This window comes from Micromys minutus (assembly GCF_963924665.1).
Source record: "Micromys minutus genome assembly, chromosome: 32".
NCBI classification, from domain to species: Eukaryota; Metazoa; Chordata; class Mammalia; order Rodentia; family Muridae; genus Micromys; species Micromys minutus.
In genome coordinates, this window is record NC_137967.1 from 15,499,484 (window position 1) to 15,516,644 (window position 17,161).

At 51.8% G+C, this 17,161-nt stretch overlaps 1 protein-coding gene across 4 annotated transcripts in view; it reads left to right on the forward strand.

Moving 5' to 3' along the window:
• The window catches only part of RYR1 (ryanodine receptor 1), a 120,606-nt gene that overhangs the window by 18,915 nt on the left and 84,530 nt on the right, over positions 1 to 17,161 (forward strand). For all 4 annotated transcript variants that reach the window (XM_080908926.1, XM_080908928.1, XM_080908927.1 and 1 more), the window contains exons 21-33: positions 1,230 to 1,334; positions 1,520 to 1,623; positions 2,101 to 2,184; positions 3,168 to 3,475; positions 4,734 to 4,936; positions 6,366 to 6,540; positions 6,649 to 6,857; positions 9,158 to 9,552; positions 11,472 to 11,604; positions 12,669 to 12,829; positions 13,572 to 13,737; positions 16,104 to 16,190; positions 16,303 to 16,529. In XM_080908926.1, the coding sequence (XP_080765052.1) occupies positions 1,230 to 1,334; positions 1,520 to 1,623; positions 2,101 to 2,184; positions 3,168 to 3,475; positions 4,734 to 4,936; positions 6,366 to 6,540; positions 6,649 to 6,857; positions 9,158 to 9,552; positions 11,472 to 11,604; positions 12,669 to 12,829; positions 13,572 to 13,737; positions 16,104 to 16,190; positions 16,303 to 16,529 (2,357 nt within the window). The remainder of the gene's footprint in view (positions 1 to 1,229; positions 1,335 to 1,519; positions 1,624 to 2,100; positions 2,185 to 3,167; positions 3,476 to 4,733; positions 4,937 to 6,365; positions 6,541 to 6,648; positions 6,858 to 9,157; positions 9,553 to 11,471; positions 11,605 to 12,668; positions 12,830 to 13,571; positions 13,738 to 16,103; positions 16,191 to 16,302; positions 16,530 to 17,161) is intronic.

The window sequence follows — 17,161 nt, forward strand, 5'->3', positions numbered from 1 at the left end:
TTCCTTTCTTCTAAACATTTATTTAAATAATTACTTATTTTTAAATAGCCTCGGCTTTTATTTATGTGATAGAACACTGACTGAAAACAATGTGGGGAGGAAAGGGTTTGTTGGAGCTTAGACTTCTACATCAGAGTCCAGCAGTAAGGGAAGCCAGGGGCAGGGCTTCAAGCAAGGAACTTAGAGGCTGGGGACATGGTACAGTGTGAGAACCCCTGCCTAAAATCTTCCAGTGAGTAGCTGGGAGCGTGGCTCAGTGGTAGAGCCCCTGCCTAGAATCCCCCAGTGAGGGGCTGGGGGCGTGGCTCAGTGGTAGAGCCCCTGCCTAGAATCCCCCAGTGAGGGGCTGGGGGCGTGGCTCAGTGGTGGAGCCCCTGCCTAGAATACCCCAGTGAGGGGCTGGGGGCGTGGCTCAGTGGTAGAGCTCCTGCCTAGAATACCCCAGTGAGGGGCTGGGGGCATGGCTCAGTGGTAGAGCCCCTGTCTAGAATACCCCAGTGAGGGGCTGGGGGCATGGCTCAGTGGTAGAGCCCCTGCCTAGAATACCCCAGTGAGGGGCTGGGGGCATGGCTCAGTGGTAGAGCCCCTGCCTAGAATACCCCAGTGAGGGGCTGGGGGCATGGCTCAGTGGTAGAGCCCCTGCCTAGAATCCCCCAGTGAGGGGCTGGAGGCGTGGCTCAGTGGTAGAGCCCCTGCCTAGAATCCCCCAGTGAGGGGCTGGGGGCGTGGCTCAGTGGTAGAGCCCCTGCCTAGAATCTCCCAGTGAGGGGCTGGGGGTGTGGCTTAGCAGTTTATGGCAACTGCCCGATGTGGTATGAAGCTCCGGGTTCCAGTCTCACCAGTGTGTGTAGAACTGTCAGTCAGATTATAAAGAAAAGGACATCATTCAACTGGTGGTTCAGTATTTTTCTGAACAGTTTTCTGGATCTGACTCTAGCTCTGGTTGGATGGGCTGGAGGCTCAATGAAAAGCAGCCTAAACTGTCTTTGAGGGGTTCCCAGTCCACAGGGCACATGGATCTGTTTGTTCCTAGGCGCTCCTTAATTTTTGTGATGCTGGGTCCTTGCTCCTCTGGGCGTTGCCTTTCTGGTTACAGCAGCAGTTAGGAGTAGGTGTTTGGGGTATCACTGCTGGGAGAGGAGCCAGGACTTGCTCATTATCGGGAAAAGGGGTTACAGTGGAGGTGCAATAGGATCTCAACGATCTCACAAGCATTTCTGTACCCTCAGATTGTCTTGCCCCCCCATCTGGAGCGGATTCGGGAGAAGCTGGCAGAGAACATTCATGAACTCTGGGCACTGACTCGCATTGAGCAGGGATGGACCTATGGTCCGGTGAGCCTAGACCCTGGATGGAGGAGCAGGAATGGCAGGGAGGACCGGTACCTGGGGACTTCAGGGAACCAAGAAGTCTTTGGGTTGCAAATGGCAGAATAATAGGAGGGAGATCAGTGGGTCACCATATATGAGTAAGTGGGGGGGGGGGACGGGAACCCGGACACTGACTGGTATTTCTCTAGGTTCGGGATGACAACAAGAGGCTGCACCCATGTCTTGTGGATTTCCACAGCTTGCCAGAGCCTGAGCGGAATTACAACTTGCAGATGTCAGGAGAGACACTCAAGTGAGAGGCTCGGGGAGCCGGGAGTAGGCATGACTGATGGTCAGGGGAGGCACAGGAGAGAGAGGGGCAGAGACTGGGAGAAGAGAAGTCATGGGGGCTCGGGGCAGGGGGTGGTCAGTGGTAGGGTGCTCGCCTGGGATCCATCAGTGAGGGACTAGGGTGTAGCTCTGTGCTAGAATGCTTTTATTAGCAAACGCAGGGTCCTAGGCTCTGTCTCCAGTATAGCTAAAACAAACAAACTGGAGGGGAGACGGGAAGTCATAGCAAAGGATGGATGAACATGGAAAGGAATAGAAGACGACTCAGGAAAAGCTGACGATAACCAAAGGGATGTGGATATGGTTGAATGCAGGGAGTCAGAGGTCGGTGGCACCCAAAGAGAGGGAGCACAGACGTCAGAGCAGCCAGCCAGAGACAGAGGTGACAGGGGGCAGGAGCTCTGAGGTGGTGATCTCATTGTCCTGCCCTCCTGCTCAGGACTCTGCTGGCCCTTGGCTGTCATGTAGGCATGGCAGATGAGAAGGCTGAGGACAACCTGAAGAAGACGAAGCTCCCTAAGACGTGAGTGTGCGTGGCCTCGGAGTGTCAGGGGAAGGGAGTCATAGTGAACCCTAAAGAGACCAAAAAGCCATAGCAGTGAGGCTGAGGTTGTAGATGAAACCGCACAGGTTATGATATAGGCTGGTGGGTCAGGGGTCAGGGGTCAGGGGTCAGGGGTCAGAAGTTAAGTGTCCAGGGTTGAGGACTTAGGACTTCCAGAGACAGAGACTGAAACCAGGCATTTCCATCTTAGAGTCCTAGGTCAGAGAGAGAAGGTGAGAATCCAGAAGTTGCTGGAGCCATAAGTGGTTGGTCCTCAGATGATGGGTGAGGGGATAGAGATCCCGAGTTCAAAGGTCAAGGATTTCGAGCCAGGTGTTTAAGAGTGTTTGGTTATGGGCCAGAAACATGAAACCTCAAGGCTAAAATCACTCAGTGTGGTCAAGAGAAAGACTCCCAAAACTGGGTGTGGTGGAGCACATCTGGAGCCTGAGACAGAAACATCTGGGATTTTAAGGCAGTCTGGGCTATACAGTGAGACCCCATCTTAAAAACAACAAAACCCCCAAAGAAGCAAAGATGAAACTCCCAGTTTCAGGAAGCTGGTCAGGCTCAGTGGAAACACACACACTTACACATAACTTGTTTCTTTTTAGTGAAGGGGTCACAGGGGTCAACAGTGCCAAGCCCCACAGGTAGTTCAATCCTGGAAACCCACATGAAGCTGGAAGGAGAGAGCTGAGCCCACAGCTTGACCTCCATGTGCACTGTGCATACTTGATTCCCCACCACACACATACCATGAACACACAAACATCAACAGAGTTAAGATCTTAGGAATCCTGGGACGGGCCAAAATCCCACAGCCAACCCAGTGTGGCGGTGCATGCCTTTAATTCCAGTATGCAGGAGGCAGATCTCCCTGAGTTCAAAGCCAGCCTGTTTCACACCATGACTTCCAGGCTAGCCAGGGCTATACGGTGAAGACGCTGTCACATCTACAGGTACATGATGAGCAATGGCTATAAGCCAGCTCCACTGGACCTGAGCCACGTGAGGCTGACGCCTGCGCAGACAACTCTGGTGGACCGGCTGGCAGAGAACGGGCACAATGTATGGGCAAGAGACCGCGTGGCACAGGGCTGGAGCTATAGTGCTGTGCAGGACATCCCTGCACGCAGAAACCCTCGCCTCGTGCCCTACCGCCTGCTGGACGAGGCCACCAAGCGCAGCAATCGGGACAGTCTCTGCCAGGCTGTGCGCACCCTGCTGGGTTATGGCTACAACATTGAACCACCAGACCAGGAGTCCAGTGAGTGCTGACCTCTGCCTCCACCCCTAAACTGACCTTGACCCCTGACCCTTCAACATTTCCAACCTTTAACACTGAGCGGACAGATCAGAGGTTGGCAAGCATTTACCCCTCCCTCCAACCATGACCCTTACCCATCACCCTGGTCTTGACTGACCCCTATCCGGACCACAGACCTTGATCTGACTCAGTGTTTGTGTGGCTTTGTGTGGCTCACGACCACGACGTTGAGCTGTTGGGACCATGCCATGTGCCCAGTGAATGCTGACCTTCACCTTTGACCCTTAACCCCAAACCTATGCCCTATAACCCTGGGTATAGCTGTAACATGAAGCCGGTCGACCAAGTAGCCAGGACTGGGTTTGTAACTCCCTTCAGTAACTTGATCTTTCACCAATTACCAGACCAACCCTTGACCCCGAGGATGACTCAAGCCCCTCCTTTTTTTCTGCACACTTTATTTTTGTCTTTTGAGGAAGGGTCTCACTAGCTGAAGCTAGCCTGGCACGCATGTAATCCACACTGGTGTCAGCCCACAGTCTCTTGTCTCGGCCCCCTATGTACTGGGATTGTAGGTACGAACTCACACGCCTGGCTGCAATCATGGTTACTTTCAAGATGGTGTCTCACGTGGCTCGGGTAGGCCAGGTGACCCTCTAACTTGTACAGCCGAGGCTAGCCTCGAACTCTGGATTCTCCTGGTAACCATTTATTTTATTTTTATTTTTGTGTGTGAGATGATATTTTTTTCATTATTTCTCTCCTCTTCTCCTCCTCTTTCTCCTTCTGTTTCAAAACAGGGTCTCACTAGGCAGCCCTGGCTGGTCTAGAACTCAGGAGATCCGCCTGCCTCTGTTTCCTGAGTGCTGGGGTTAAGGGCGTGTGTCACCACGTCTTTGTGCCTGAGCATTCCCTACATGTACACAATGAAATAAGGTCATGTCCGCCCTCATCGTCCCCGCCCCCAGCACCTAACAACCTCCCTAAGAACCCCAATGTGCCTTCAACCTCAAGTCCTCTTTCACTTTCTTGCGGTGGCTTTATTCCCAGCACTCAGGAGTCAGAGCCTGTGAGTCTGGTCTCTGTCGTAAGTTCCAGGCCAGCTAATGAGACACAATGAGACCTAGTCTCAAAACCAAAAGCCACCACGGCACTGGGAAGGGACGACCCTCCCCTTTCCTAGTCTCGCCTCACCCCTTGATATCTTGGCATCCGTTTCCTGCCCAGTCTCTCTAACTCTGCCTGGCCTCCACTCTAGGTCAGGTGGACAGCCAGTCTCGAGGCGACCGGGCCCGCATCTTTCGGGCAGAGAAGTCCTATGCAGTCCAGAGCGGCCGCTGGTATTTTGAGTTTGAAGCCGTCACCACAGGAGAGATGCGAGTGGGCTGGGCCAGGCCTGAGCTGAGACCTGATGTGGAGCTGGGGGCCGACGATCTGGCCTATGTTTTCAATGGGCACCGAGTGCGTACCTCACTGGGCTCCATTCTGTCTGCCCTGTGGTTTCTCCCAGTCACGTATTCCTGTATTGTCTGTTCATGCCTCTCTGTTCATTGATCTGTGAATCTGCAATACAATATCCATCCACCCACCCACCCACTCCCATCCAACCATCCATCCATCAATCCATCCACCCACCCACCCACCCACCCACTCCCATCCATCCACCCATCCATCAATCCATCCACCCACCCATTCACCCACCCATCCACCCACCCACTCACCCACCCACCCATCCATCCACCCACCCATCCATCCATCCACCCACCCATCCACCCACCCATCCACCCACCCATCCATCCACCCATCCACCCACCCATCCACCCACCCATCCACCCACCCACTCCCATCCATCCACCCATCCACCCACCCACCCATCCACCCACCCATCCACCCATCCATCCATCCACCCATTCACCCCCACTCTCCACCCCACCCCCACACATATATACACACATACACACTACTCACCATCATCAATCCATTCAATCCATGCTTTTTTTTTTTTTTTTTTTTTTTGAGATAGACTCTCACTGCATAGTCCTGGAACTCACTATGCAGAACAAGCTGACTTTGAACTCACAGCGACCTGCCTGCCTCTGCCTTTTGAGTGCTGGCATTAAAGGCGTGCCACACCACTATGCCCAGCTCCTTCCTTCCCTCCTTCCTTCCTTCCCTCCTTCCTTCCTTCCCTCCTTCCTTTTTTAAACACAGGGTCTTGATGTCCCCCCCCCCCCCCGTCTAGCTTTAAAACTCGCTATTTAGCCCAAGCTAGCTCAAACTCACAAATCTCCTGCCTCAGTCTCCCGAGTGCTGGGATTCCAGGCATGAATCACAAAACCCAGCAGCATCCATCTTCCTGTCTCGGACACCACCTATCTCCCCAGCCATTCATCCACCCATGCCATCTCTCTACCCATTTGTTTACGTGTGCATAGCCTCACATTTCCTCCCTTCCCTCCATCCAACAGAGCGGATTCTCACCGCCACCCCCACCCCTGTCCCCGGAACAACCCTCCCTTCCATCTGCATTGTTATCCACCTGTGCTGGGAACCCGTGGGTCTGTGTGGAGGACCGTGATCAGCTCATTTTTTTCTATGCCTTTGTTTATTTCCATCTCAAACCCTACACTACCTCATAGCTGGCCGGTATGTCCCCGCTACGGGGACAGCGGCAGGCCGCAGGCAGGGGGTAGAGACTGGTGAGGTGGATTTCAGGTTCACGGATGCAAATGTGAGGAAGGTGAGGGGTACGTGGGGGACCCTCTCCTGTCTCACATGCACCGAACTCGATGCTACGTGTGTCTTCTCATGTAGACACGCCAGACACGTCTGCTGTTTTTGTCTCCATTTCCCTGTATGTCTCTCACGGTGGGTTCCTGGGGTTTCGCAGGGCCAGCGCTGGCACTTGGGCAGTGAGCCGTTTGGGCGTCCCTGGCAGCCAGGCGATGTTGTCGGCTGCATGATTGACCTCACAGAAAACACCATCATCTTCACCCTCAACGGCGAGGTCCTCATGTCCGACTCGGGCTCCGAAACAGCCTTCCGCGACATCGAGATTGGCGACGGTGAGAGCCGCCATCTTGTTACATCTCTTCCTGGTCCAGATGGTCCTCCTTCCCATGGATGCCTGGACCATCCTCCTCTTCACCTCACCCATTGTCCCTTTCCCTCAGGCTTCCTGCCAGTCTGCAGCTTGGGACCTGGTCAGGTGGGCCACCTGAACCTGGGCCAGGATGTGAGCTCCCTGCGGTTTTTTGCCATCTGTGGCCTCCAGGAAGGCTTTGAGCCGTTCGCCATCAACATGCAACGCCCAGTTACCACCTGGTTTAGCAAGAGCCTTCCTCAGTTTGAGCCTGTGCCCCTCGAACACCCCCACTATGAGGTAAGACCTGATTCCCATCCACATGATTATTATTAGAATTCTGTGCTGCTAGGGACCAAACACAGGCCATGATACTTGCTATATGATGTATCTTTTTTCTCTTTTCTGGTGGTTCCAGGGACTGAACCTAGGGCCTTTCACATGCTAGGCAGGTGCTCTACCACTGAGCCACGTCCCCAGCCCCTCACTGGGGGATTCTAGGCAGGGGCTCTACCACTGAGCCACACCCCCAGCCCCTCACTGCTGAAATACATTTCCCACCTCTATAATTACATTTTATAATTTGTGTTCAAACTCTATTCTTCTTTCCACAGTTCTCTTCTCCCTGTCTCTTCTATGCACAAACGTCATAGAAAGGGGTCTCCCAGGGCTGCCCTTCTAAAGTTCAGCTTCACAAAACAACTCTCTTCAAGACTGAATCTCCATTACCACCATCACCACCATCACCACCATCACCACCATCACCACCATCACCACCATCACCACCATCACCACCATCACCACCATCACCACCATCATCACCATCACCACCATCACCACCATCACCACCATCATCACATCACTGTTTCCACAATCACCATCACCACTGCCACCACCTCAATCACCATCATCACCACCACCATCTCCATCACCTCCACCACACCCATTACCATCACCACCACCACCACAACAACAACAACAACAAAATGAGTGATATGGGGTAAATATTAGAAGTAAGGATACGGAAGATTTTTTTGGTAGGGCCACGTCTAGCTGAGATTGGAGTTTTGGAAAAGCATCCACCTGTTGGTAAGAGGTTACAGAAGAGATGGTGTAGCCCGAATGATCAGGGAGGGTGGACAGGAAGGTGGAGCGAGTGAGGCTGTGCTCCTTGCAGAGTGTAGAACAATCCAGACAACCAGCAAGAGCGAAGAAGGCAAAACACACTGACCCACTGGACAAATCTCACAAACACCATGAGAGACTCAAGCACAGACAAGCATAGGATGCAGGGTCCGTTCATGGAAAGCTCCAGAACTGGCAAAGCTAATGTGTGCTGTGACAGGTTGGGAAGTTACTGGAGAAGAATAAGCCAGAGACAATATTGGTTTCCTACACATAAGTCACAGGACGGAGTCTTCCTGTTGTCAGGGAACAATGGCAAAAGAAGCTTCCTAAGAGAAGGGAAAGAGGGGAGAAAACCGCACACCCCGGAGCACAGTTTTGTAGGTGCAGTTTGGGGTGAATTCTCCAGATACTGAGAAACAGAGCGCACCAAGGATTTGGTGCTTGGGGAGATTAACCCTGCCCTCACAGCCTTGATCAATCTCTAGAAAACTGTTGCGAACTCAGTGCGTAGCACATCCCAGGTTCCCAGCCCTGGGATGCTGAATTCAGCAGGAGGATCAAGGGTTTGAGTCCAGCTTGGGATACGACAAAAGGACCTGTTTGTAAATTTAGGCCAGGATGCAGCCTAGTGGAACATCATTTGCATAGCATGTACAAGGCCTGGACTTCCATCTCCAGTAACACACACACACACACACACACACACACACACACACACACACATCTATGAGAGTCTATCTTGAGCACACAGCACACAAGTCTCTTGGGTCTTGCCATTTATTTAAAGCCAGACTGGTCAAATGGTTCCCAGGAACCTAGATCCATTTCTGTATCTGGGTCCTGGGTGCATGTGAGTGTTTAATCTGTGAAGCTTCGTCATGATGCTATGTCATCATTCTGTTCATACTTTCTGAGCCCCTGGAGATCCCTTCTGTCCCCTTAGGATTCTAGGAAGGGAGCCCTAGGTGTGTTTCCAGAACAGTGCCTGCAACACAGTGGGAATTCCTGAGATATTTGCAGGATGGATAAGTAGATAAATGGATTCATGGAAGGACAGTAAATTGATGTGTGGGAGGGTGGTGACACACATACGTGAGTGTAATATATCTACGGATGTATGTATGTAGGTGTGAACACGGATAGATGGATGGATGCATGGGAGGTGATGGGCAGATTCGTGAATGCCCGAGTGGAGTTGTGTGTTGAATGCATATGTGGGAACCTTACTCTGGAGTGGACAGTTAGGTTCTGAAAATTCCCCCACGTGATGCCAGTGTAGGACCAAGCTGTTAACGATTTATATGGCTCAGAGTTGGATAGAGTCCCATAGCACTCCCCAGCCAAGCTCCATCATGTTAATTTAGATAATCTCCACACAGAAGCCCAATAGCGACTTTACACATAGCCGTGTTCAGAGCCAGTGGCCCGGCCTAACTCACAAACCTGGCTCAGAGCTTCCTCCCTCCCTCAAGGTGGCCCGCATGGATGGCACCGTGGACGCACCTCCCTGCCTGCGCTTGACCCACCGCACCTGGGGCTCGCAGAACAGTCTGGTGGAGATGCTGTTTCTGCGGCTGAGCCTTCCGGTCCAGTTCCACCAGCACTTCCGCTGCACCGCAGGGGCCACACCCTTGGCATCCCCTGGCCTGCAGCCGCCTGCCGAAGATGAGGCCCGGGCAGCAGAACCGGATACGGACTATGAAAACCTGCGCCGCTCCGCTGGAGGCTGGGGAGAGGCTGAGGGTGGCAAGGATGGAACTGCCAAGGAAGGGACACCCGGAGGCGCTGTCCAGGCTGGGGTAGAGGCTCAGCCTGCGAGGGCGGAGAATGAGAAAGACGCTACCACTGAGAAGAACAAGAAGAGAGGGTGAGTCAAGATTGGGGCTACAATGGGGCTCAGAGTTTGTTTTGGGATCTCCAGTTATATATATACACAACTTCAATAATTTAAGAAGTCTGCATTGTACCCCAAGGGGGACCCAGTTATGCTAAGTGAGGTCAGAACGCGGAGCGATCTTGTGGCGGGCGAATGGTATTATTTCCCTGCTCTGCTGTAATTTCCACAAGATGAAAACTATGAAACACAAGAACCCCTCCTACACAGTATGGACAAGATTGTCATCCTGGAGTACCTGGTGGATCCCAGCGTGCGCTATGACCGCCATTAGACACGAGCACTAAGAGGAAGTTTCTAATCCTGTTGGAGCTTACTGTGCCCCGCCCCTCCATGCCTCAATGGACACAGAGTGGTCATCTAAGTTGAGGTCCATTCTGTGTCTCCAGTGTGCCCCTCCCCTAAACTAACTTTCCCAAGATGTAGTGGTGCACGCCTTTATCCCCAAAAAGGCCAACATCAAGCACTCATGCCTTTAATCCCAGCACTCGGAAGGCAGAGGCAGGCGGATCTCTGAGCTCGAGGCCAGCCTGGTCCACAGAGTGAGTTCCAGTACAGCCAAGGCAGCACAGAGAGACCCTGCCTCAAAACAACAACAACAAAAGTGGAGATGAGGGACCAGATTGAAAGGAAATCTATTTTCCTCCATCATGGCAGTGATTTTCAACTTAGTCTCTTGGAGGTTGTGTGGAAGCGATGAGATGTTGCTGGTATCTGTCACAGACAGAGGTGCTACCGCTAGAAGGTCCTACATACCTTCTGCGCTGTGTCTCAGTTAGGGTTTTACTGCTGTGAGCAGACACCATGACCAAGGCAACTCTCATAAGGACAACATATAATTGGGGCTGGCTTACAGGCTCAGAGGTCCAGTTCATTATCAAGGCGGGAACATGGCAGCATCCAGGCAGGCATGGTGCAGGAGGAGCTGAGAGCTCTACATCCTCATCTGAAGGCTGCTAGTGGAAGACTGACTTCCAGGCAGCTAGGGTGAGGGTCTTCAGCCCACGCCCACAGTGGAACACTTACTCCAACAAGGCCACACCTCCAAATAGTGGCACTCCCTGACCAGACCTATACAGATCATCACATGCTACGCTACGGAGACTTGCCACCTGTCATGGTGGCTTCACCTGCAGTCCCAGCACATGGAAGGCAGAGGCAGGCAGACTGTTCTCATAGTGAATCCCGGACCAGCCTAGGCTACACAGTGAGGCCCTGTCTCAAAAACCAATAAACGACATTGATTTTAGAAACAAACAAATAAACAAACACCCCCAAACAGGCCTGGGAGGATGGTGCAGTCAGTAAAGCACTTGCTTTGAAGGCATGAGGCTTCAGTTTCACCCCTAGAACCCACACAAAAGTGCCAGAGGTGGTAGCAGGAGCTTGTAGTTCCAGGGCTGGAGGTTGGGGGTGGAGACAGAAAGACTAACACTATCACAAAACAAGGTGGGCATCCCTTTCTGTGGACACCAAAGGCTGTCATATGGTCTCCGTGTGCATGCACACATGAATACACATGCACACACATATATCTCGTTACCCTTTCCACCCTCTTTATTTTTGCTTTGTTTTTATAGCCCAGACTGGCCTCGAACTTGCTGTAAAACTGAGGACGGCCTTGAACTCCCAGTCCTCTCGTCTCACCTCCCCAGTGCTCGTACACCACCACACTTAGCTATCAGTTGCCTTCTTTAAGTGTGACTGGCCCAGCATTCACAAGCACAGCACACAGCGCTTCCTGGGCCAGTCAGGGATCCCTGTCCTCCAGTGGCAAGCTAGAAGGAGGGTCTAACCAGAACAGATGTGCTTTACGTGATGACTGTGGTGGGAAGAAGGAGGGGCCGGGCTTAAGAGCTACGGTTAATGGCAGGCTCTCCTCTAACCTCCAGGTTCTTATTCAAGGCCAAGAAGGTTGCCATGATGACCCAACCACCTACCACCCCGGCTCTTCCCCGTCTCCCTCGAGATGTGGTACCTGCTGACAACCGTGATGACCCTGAGATCATCCTCAACACCACCACGGTGTGAAACTAGGCCCTTCCACTTTGGGGACCCCCGCCCCCCATGTGACAGGGAAATCCAGACTTCTAGATCATTGCTGTCTTCCTTATATCTGAGATACCCCCACACATGCTAGAGAAGTCAGAATACAACACATACCGATGTGATCCTTTGAATCCCCCTATTCTTGTAAATTAGTGACCTGAAGATAGTGGGGGGGGGGTCAATGAACCTATAAGGCAAACTTATATAACTCTTAGGAATCCCATGTCCAGAGGATAAACCAATATAAATCACCATTTGGGATCAACTATATAAATACAATGCTTGACATTCAGTAGCTAACATATTCCTGGGAGCAAAAATCCCAATGTAGTTTGAGTCCTCAGATATTTGTTAAGACACCGTATTCATGCCAGGCGCCTGTAATCCCAGTTACTGGGGAGGCAGATGCAGGAGGATCACAAGTTCAAGGCCTGCCTGAGCTATGGAGGAGTTCAAAACCAGCTAAGGCAACATAGTACAGCCCCATCCCATGTCTGGGGGTGTAGCTCAGTGATGGAGCACTCACGAGGTCCTTCATCCCAGCGTTAGTCCAGGAAAGAAGAGAAGGGGAGGGGGAAGGAAGAGGAGGGACAGAGGGGTACACTTTAACGCTCAGGATCTGGGTGTCACCTGGGTGAGTCACTTCACTTCTCTGTGCCCTCTAGTGGAAGGACTGTGATTTGTTTTCTCACCAGTAAATACAAGGATAATAGTAGCAACCCCAGTGAAGTGGCCAGGCAGATGTTGTGAGATAGAACGCAAAGAACCTTACTCAGAGCACCAAGCTGTTATCGAGAGCTATTTTATTGCTTTGTTGTAGTTTGAAGAGGGACCGGGTATAAGGGTTCCACCAGATATTCCCAAGAGGCTCCCCAGTCTTGGAAATCACGAATAGGCACACCCACTTAGACTCAGGAGACCTCTCATGGAGTAACTTCATGTTAAACTCCCAGAAGAGCCTAGAATCCAGGAGATGCATTTGAAGTCCCAGGAAAGGCCACTTTCCCAGTTGACCTCTGGTCCTCTCTTTATGTCCCCAGTACTATTACTCTGTGAGGGTCTTCGCGGGTCAGGAGCCCAGCTGCGTGTGGGTGGGCTGGGTCACTCCTGACTACCATCAACACGACATGAGCTTCGACCTCAGCAAGGTCCGGGCGGTGACAGTGACCATGGGGGATGAACAAGGCAATGTCCACAGCAGGTGCTGGGCCAGAGTGGGGGTTCTGTGTGGAGGTGGGAGGTTGGCATGAGCAGAACCCAAGAGCTCCAGCCACCATCTTTGGAGCTGCCTGGCTTGGGTTTCCTGGGAAACTTGGGGAACAAAAGAAATCATGACACCCACTTCAGAAGTTTTTCTTTTTCCTGCTTGCTAATTGTTTCTTTGTTCTGTTTTCTTTTTTAAATAGATACTTTTTATCTATTTGTTATTTTATATCTATTCTCTTTTTTAAAATAGATACTTTTTGTCTATTTATTATTTTATGTGCATTGGCGATTCACCTGATCATATGTCTATGTGAAGGTATCAGATCTTAGAGTTACAGACAATTTTGAGTTGCCATATGGGTGCTGGGAATTGAACCCAGGCCCTCTGGAAGAGCAGACAGTGCTCTTAACTGCTGAGCCATCTCTCCAGCCCCGTGCTATTTTCTTTTACTCCCCCTTTTTCTATTTCGTAGCCTCCCATGTTCCCCTCTGTCTCTTCTGACTCCCATTCTGATTCCTCCTTTCTCTCTGTTCTCCTGACTCCTCTTTCCAGGGTGCCCATACTAAACTATGGGGTATCCCGGTCCAGGGAGAGGGGTTTTCTGTGCTCAGTCTGCAGGTGGTGGGTGTTTGTGGGGTGGGGCTCTGAGGTCATGGCATGCCTGCAGTGTGACAAGGGAGGTATGGAGGGCTCCCTGACTGAGGATGTGTGCCGTAACTAGGCTTGTCTTTTCCAGCCTCAAGTGTAGCAATTGCTACATGGTGTGGGGTGGGGATTTTGTGAGCCCCGGACAGCAAGGCCGGATCAGCCATACGGACCTTGTCATTGGCTGCCTGGTAGACCTGGCCACCGGTTTGATGACCTTTACAGCCAATGGCAAAGAAAGCAACACCTTCTTCCAGGTGAGCCCAGCCCCTCACCCCTCAGCAACAGGATTTCCCAGTATCCCAGGAAGAACCCTTCAGAGTAGCTCCTGAGGCCGGACCCTGGAGAGAAAGCAGGCCCACTCCTGAGTTGAAGAGAGGTCTGTAGAGGCCATCATGGGCTGGGTGACAGCCATCATCACTGTTCGCATCATTTACCCAAAATCTTCAAGTGGGTTTGTTGTCCTTAGCATACTGTTATTGTTGTCATTGTCCTTGTATTATTATTTAAATATTCACATGTATTTTAAGGATACAGAGACACTGGAGGAATTGGACAGTGACTCCCGATTCATAAGCCCGCCCACCGCCAAAGTCAGTAATGATTTGCCACATACATGTCCAACCTACCTAGCCTTCAGCCTATCTAAGGTGGTCTTCGCAACATTTTAAAAATTATCTTTTAACTTTTAGAGGTACCTCTAAATGGAGTTCCTTATTAGCAGATTTATTTGTTAGACTTTTAAAATGCATATGGGGCGTATTTTATTTTATTTTGCCTGCATGCATGTAAGTGTACTGTGTACATGCTTGGAGCTCACGGAGGTTTGAAGGCTTGGGATTTCCCGAGAACTGGAGCTACTTGTGGTTGAGCCACCATGTGGGTTCTGGGAATCGAACCCGGGTCCTCTGCAAGAGCAACAAGTGCTTTTAGCTACTGAGCCATCTCCCCAGTCCCTGTTTTATTACTTTATGATTCAAGGTCTTACATAGCTGAGGCTGTTCTCAGACTTAACACGTAGCCAAGAATGACCTAAACTCACGATCTTCCTGCCTTTACCTCCCAAGTGCTGGGATTACGGGCCTGTGCAGCCACGCTCAGCCTGCAAAACTACATTTTAAGTGGAGAATTTCAGAAACGCACAAAAGTGTAATGAGCCACCAGGCCCCCATTACCAGCGCCAACTCCCTCCCACTCAGGGCCGTTCTCATTCCATCTCCACACCTACTCCTTCCACTCCCACTGGAGGGTTTGAAAGAAAGTACCACAGCACAGAGCTTCATCTCCCTAAAAGATAAAGATTATTTTTAAAAGCAGAGCCACAATACTGTTATTGCTGAAAAGAAAAAAAAAAAAGTTCCTAACTGTTCCTGATTGTCGACAGATACCTACTTCATGTTCAGATTTCTTTGATTGTCTCAAAAATGTCTCCTTGCCTTTTCTTTGTTTGAGTTGGAACCTAAGTGAAGCTGTATCTTTTTATGAATTCCTACGTCCTTTAAACCTCTTCACACATTGTCTCTTCCCCTTCCTTCCTTCCTTCTTTCCTTCCTTCCTTTTTTAAAGATAGGGTCTATGTACCCTAGGCCAGCCAGTGTAGCCTTGGATGGTCTTTAGCTCCTGATCCTTCTGCCTCCACCTCCCAAGTGCTGAGATCACAGGTGTGTGCCACTTGTGTTCTCGCCCTCCTTCCCTCCCTCCCTTCCTCCCTCCCTCTCTCCCTTCCTCCCTCTCTCCCTTCTTCCCTTCCTCCCTCCTGTCCTTCTCTCCTTCTTTCCCCAGAGCCCTCCCCTTCCCCTTTCTCTCCCTCCCTCCCCCTCTCTCCCTTTCCTTCCCTCTCTCTCTTCCTTTCCCCCTCCCTTCCCCTCTCAGCACCTCCCTCCTCCTTTCCTCTTCCTCCTTCTCTTTCCCTCTCCCTCTCCCTCTCTTCCCCCTTCCCTCACCCTCCTCCTCTCTCCCTCCCTTCCCCTCTCTGCCCCTCCCTCCTCTACTCCTACCTCCCTCTTTTTCCCCCCCGCCCCTCCCTCTGTCTTAAACCTTTGCTGAGGGAACAGACACAGTCTGTCTTATAGTACTTGCTCCTCATAGCGGTCCTTGGACCAGCAGCACTGGGAATTTTGTTAGATCCTGTAGAGTGGGAGGCCCCTTCCTCAGACCCGCTGACTGTTACTCTGTACTTTACTGAGAATTCAGAGGTTTCTATGAAAGTTAACCCCTCCAGGAGAGTTCTGGCTTAGCTACCTACAGCCTCTGGCTTGTCATCCTAACATTTTTCTTCTCTGTATCTCCAGTGAACTAGGGGTTGGGTCTGCAGGTGCAGTTCGGGCTCCTCCCTCCTCACCAGTGTTGTTTGGGGAAACAGGAAGGCTGTCAAGGGTGGGAGCCTGTCTGGCTTCTGAAGAGTGAGTGGGGAGTACACTCCTGGGGAGACCCTGATGTGCATAAGGATGCAGGTTTCTCTCAAGGAGCTGGAGATGCTGGGCCTGGCTGCATCAGGGTGGCCTGGCCCAAGGGTCACCTACAGCCGTCGTGGATCTCCAGTGACCACGAATTGGGTCCAGGCAGAGTCCACCATGCCTTTGGCCCACCCTCCCTTACACCTGGACTTTTTCTCCCTCGCCAGGTGGAACCCAACACAAAACTGTTTCCCGCTGTCTTTGTCCTGCCCACCCATCAGAACGTGATCCAGTTTGAGTTGGGGAAGCAGAAGGTACGGACGGAGCCATGGATAGGAGTCGGCTTGGGCCAGGGTGGGCAGAGGGTACCCATGCACGGCTGGGAGGACCATGAATCCCGACCCATTCTCCTTTCCCAACGCACAGAACATCATGCCGCTGTCAGCCGCCATGTTCTTGAGCGAGCGCAAGAACCCAGCCCCGCAGTGCCCGCCAAGGCTGGAGGTGCAGATGCTGATGCCTGTCTCCTGGAGCCGAATGCCCAACCACTTCTTACACGTGGACACGCGGCGTGCTGGAGAGCGCCTGGGCTGGGCTGTAGAGTGCCAGGAGCCGCTGATGATGATGGCGCTACACATCCCAGAGGAGAACAGGTCCGGGACCTGCTGCACTCCGTGCCTTCCCCAACTTCCCCGGGACTACACAGTCCAGGTCATACGCAGAGGTTCAGCCTCCTCAGTTAACCCACCAGGGGGCTCTAGACCCATCCCAGTGAACCTCATATTCATCTTAGGAGAGCACAATTACACCCTAGAGACCCCAGACACTGCAGGGACACTAAATCCGACTCAGAGAGCCCAGACGGTGATCAAACTCCCCAACCCAGATGTTAGACTTTCTTTGTGAATGCAATACTAGGGACTAGACCTAGGGCCTCTCCCATGCTAGGCAAGCTTTATTCTACCAGCGGGACCATAGCCCTGGCTCTTAAAATAAAAAGTAAAAGTTTTTATCCTGAGATGGGATCTCCCCTAAGGTTTTTGTTTTGACACAAGGTCTCCTGTAGTCCGGGCTGGCCCTGAACTGGCTATATAGCCGAGGATGGCCTTGAACACCTGATTTGCCTTCTCTACCTCCCAAGTGTCTCCCACCATACCTGGCAAATTCTCCTCAGGCTGACTCACTCAAATATAACTAGGGTACTGGAACATACAGCTCAAGCCCTGTCCCGAGGCATCTCAGCTACATCTAGGGGTTCCCGATATTTTCTGTTGGCCCCCAAACT